A 4,118-nucleotide genomic window follows, 5' to 3' on the forward strand; every position below is an offset into this window, starting at 1 on the left:
TCTATTTGTTATTTATATCTACCTTTGAGATTGGGCCTTAGGGAGAGTATGTTTTCTGAAATAAGTAGTGCTATTTACTCCCATCTGCATGATAGCCTGTATGCTCTGCTTATATTAAGAATAAGCCTAGGCTCACATGTGTGCAAAAGTATGTTTATAGCAAATACGTCGTGCAAGTTTCAGGCCCAAAGACATCTTTTCCTAAACTAAATCAGAACAAGGTAAATATTCATAATTCTTGCACAGTCGAGGTAAGACAGTGTCATCTAATTCTTGATTGAAAAGAAGTTTAAATGAAATCTCATTATTGCCATTAATGAGAAGGTGGTGGTGTTGAGAACGCAATCCTAACTTTAGGAGGGGTGTGGGTGCCTGTGCTTCTCTCCCTGTTGGGATGCCTTCAGGCTGGGCAATGAGGTTGTGACAATGGCTGGGAATTCAGCTGTGTGCTCTTAGAGATAAGCCAGGTAGAGAATCAAGGCAGACTAAGAGATCATGATCGACCCTTTATAGATTCCTGGGTTTAGGGAGAGGCAGGAGTTGAAAGTTTCAGAGTGGAGTAAAAATCCCCTGATAATTGAGGCTCTTCAAAATCAGTTTCTTGGGCTCTTCAAAATCAGTTTCTTGGGCTGGCCCGTGGCTCACTCGGTAGAGTGTGGTGCTGGTAACACCAAGGCCACGGGTTCGGATCCTATATAGGGATGGCCGGTTTGCTCACTGGCTGAGCGTGGTGCTGACAACACCAAGCCAAGGGTTGAGATCCCCTTACCGGTCATCTTTTTAAAAAAATATATATATATTTATTGAGCACCAGCTACTGTTCTAGGATCTTGGGATAAACCAGTGAACAAAAGAGATGAAAAAATCCCTCCCTTCGTGGAGTAGTGGAGAGAGAAGACAGTGACCCAATGTGGCAAATAAGTTAATTATGAAGATCTCTAAGTGACCAGTGCCTGGTGCCAGCACGCTGTTTCCTCCTCTGTGAAATGAAGGAGTTGGACCGGATTGTTCTGGAGGTCCCTGCAGGTTGGCTCTGTGGGCTGCCCAGGCTCCTGCTGCCTCCAAGCCAGCCCTTGTTCTGGGGACCAGGACCCCGGTGTGTCCTGTACCTGGAGATTGGATGCTGTAATTTGGCATGTGAGCTCTGAAGAGATTGTCTAGGTGGAAATCTGGATCCCAGCACACGCTAGCTGTGTGCCCTGGCCCCGTGGTTTAACCTGTCTGGCCTCGGTTCTCCCATCTGTCAAAGGGAGACAGTGACGGTACTAGCCACACTGGGTGGCTGTGAGAGAATCTGATGAACTAAGGCATGTAGCCCTTAGCATAGGATAAACATTAACTCTTGTTATCATTGTTGTCTGTCACCCATCAGTGACCTCCTTTCCGGCCTTAAACAGGTCTTCCTACCTACCCTCCAGTTAAGTTAGACCTTGTTAGCCTTTTGAAACATCACTTTGGACATGTGCATCCTGTCATCACTTCCTCCGGGAAGCTGCCCTGGATATGCATGTTTCTTTTTCCTTCTGTCCCCCTCTCCCTCTTTCCTTTCCTCTGCATGGTTGTCTCCACTTTTGGTCTTAGCCGAAAGCTTAGTCCCGACGCCATGTCCATCTTCTGTCCAATCTCGCCAGGCCCTCCTGGGTGGCCCAGTCCCCTTGACCTTCTTTTGTGGTGGTAGAATCGAAGGCATGGATCTTCTCCAAACAATGGTCATCTGAAACCCTCAGAGAATGTCCTGATGGCTTCCCTTTGGCTCAGGACAGTTCCAACCCCTGTTTTCCCAGTTCAGCCAGCCCAGGCTGAGTCTGAGAAATGCTTGCCTCCCCTTGGCCATGATGGTGGACACCATGGTCCTGGGGCTGGGGCACGGGCTGCCCAAGGATAAGAGGAAGTTCCCAGGAGAGAGCCAGAGCCCTGAGGGAAGCTCAGAGATTCTTGCCTCTTCCCCAGAGTGACCCCCACTCTGTTTTTTTTCTGTCCTGCAGACACTACCCCAAGCAGTCCTTCACCATGGTGGCCGACACCCCGGAAAACCTCCGCCTGAAGCAACAGAGCGAGCTCCAGAGTCAGGTGAGGGGACGGGGCTGGTGCTGTGGCCTGCTGGGGACAGCTGGTGTAACTCTGGATTTGGCAAGGGCTCCTTCCCCCTGTGGTTACTCAGCAAGGCCAAGGTGCTGAAACCCTAGCAGTTGCCTTGGCTCCACCCCCGCACCCAGGTACTTCATATTTCTGGACTCTATCAAAGGAGTGGGGGAGAGCATGCCCCCCTCCTACCTAAAGTGGGTGGGAGAGGCGTATGGGTCTGTCTGATTCTGCTCTGGGGTCCCCTAAGGCCCGTCTCCTCCAGGAAGCTGTTTCCCTCCCCCTCGTCTCCATGGACATCTATCCACAAAGGAGGGACTTGGGGGAGACCAGGCAACTCTCCTGTCCAGGCTTATGCCAGTTTAAGGTTACACAGCCCACCCTCTCTAACCATGTCCCCAAGCCTTCGCCACCCCTTGGAGGGCAAGGTATGAAGGGGGCTTTGCCATGGGGTCCTGCCCTGCCTTTGAGCACTGCTGTGTAGGAAGAGGTACATGCTCCTCTAGCAGGGCACGTGGGGAGGAGACGTGTTCCTAGCCTGGGGAGAGCTCGGTCTTTAGGGGACACTGAGGAATAAGCCAAGGGTCTGGAGCCGTCAGACCAGCAACAACTAACCATGCCTGGGGGTTGGGAGGGCTTCTGGGACAAGCCTGGCCTGCAGTGTGGTGGGGCGGGGCGGGGCTTCAGCAAGGATTAAAGGATTAATTGAAAGAATACATGCACTGTAAGGGAATTTACTGAGGGCAGGGGGCCCAGGGTCAGGAAAGTGCTGCAGATATGCCACCTGGGTCATACAGGGGGAATCTCTTCTAATCCCGCCAGAGTGGAGTTCCTCCTGCCTGGTCTTGACATGACCTCCATGGGTCCTGCCGGAGAGAAGCAGCGCCACCCTGTGTAGGGCTGCCGGGCATGTAATTCTCTTACTGTGAGGAAGGTGCTGTTTTTCCCCTTGCACAGATGAGGCACCTGAGGCTCAGAGACATTAAGGGCCTTTCTGAGATCATGCAGGTTGTACTGGAGGTAATAATGGCATCAACAGCTCACGAATTAAGTGCTCAGTGCTCCGGGCGTATTAGCTCACTTAATCCTCACAGCAGCCCCGTGCAGTTGGTAGGATCGCCCCACTTTGCAGGAGGGGAAGTAGATGCTCGTGACCTGCAATGCAGGTTTGTCAAACGCTGAGGTTTGTGTTCTTTCCGGTTTTCCACCTGACTCCTCTAAGGAGAATGATCTCTAGTAATAAACATGATTGTCCTTTATGCAGATGGGGACTTCTGTAGCTTAGCGAGTGCTTTTATTTATTTATTTATTTTTAAAAGATGACCGGTAAGGGGATCTTAACCCTTGACTTGGTGTTATCAGCACCGCACTCTCCCGCGTGAGCCACGGGCCGGCCCTTAGCGAGTGCTTTTAGCTACCTCACAGCATTGATCATTGACTCAATTCTAGGGTGCAGGTAGAAGACCTGTCATCCGCATTTTACATGGGAGGGAACCGAGGCTGAGAGAGGCACAGGGCTTTGCCTGTTGACGCACACAGTGAGTGAGTGAGGGTCCAGGATTTGGGCCTGGTCCTCTCACTGCCAAGCCCCAGTGTGGTGCCCTTGACCACACTGAGGCTCAGGCCTCCTGTGTGTTCCACAGTCAAGGAGAGCAAGTGGGGGGATCTGTTTTGTCCCTCACCAGCCGCTCACATCTGCCACCCCACTCTGCTGCAGGACAAAAGCTGCAGTTATTGGGGGAGATGGTGTGCACAGTGGACCTCTGCCAACTGAGGGGGACTGGGTGGTCCAGTGGGCAGGGAGAGGGCTCTGAGACAGACGGCTGCCAGAGCAGACCCTAGACATGTCCTGACTAGTGCCTAGGACTCCACATCCTATGAAAGGCTGGTTCAGGCCAGAGGTGCAGTGTCAGAGGGACCTGGAGGAAGAGGGCTGGGAGGAGACGGTAGGTACTCAGAAAAGGTGCAGGGCGGGCCGGCCCGTGGCTCACTCGGGAGAGTGCGGTGCTGATAACACCAAGGCCATGGGTTCGGGT

General features: G+C 52.4%; 1 protein-coding gene across 1 annotated transcript in view; it reads left to right on the forward strand.

The window, feature by feature from the left end:
• The window catches only part of LASP1 (LIM and SH3 protein 1), a 44,207-nt gene that overhangs the window by 17,168 nt on the left and 22,921 nt on the right, over nt 1-4,118 (forward strand). The window contains exon 3 of the mRNA XM_008586728.1: nt 1,986-2,070. Within this exon, the coding sequence (XP_008584950.1) occupies nt 1,986-2,070 (85 nt within the window). The remainder of the gene's footprint in view (nt 1-1,985; nt 2,071-4,118) is intronic.

The sequence above is a fragment of the Galeopterus variegatus genome, unplaced genomic scaffold (genome assembly GCF_000696425.1).
Source record: "Galeopterus variegatus unplaced genomic scaffold, G_variegatus-3.0.2 Scaffold4089, whole genome shotgun sequence".
NCBI classification, from domain to species: domain Eukaryota; kingdom Metazoa; phylum Chordata; class Mammalia; order Dermoptera; family Cynocephalidae; genus Galeopterus; species Galeopterus variegatus.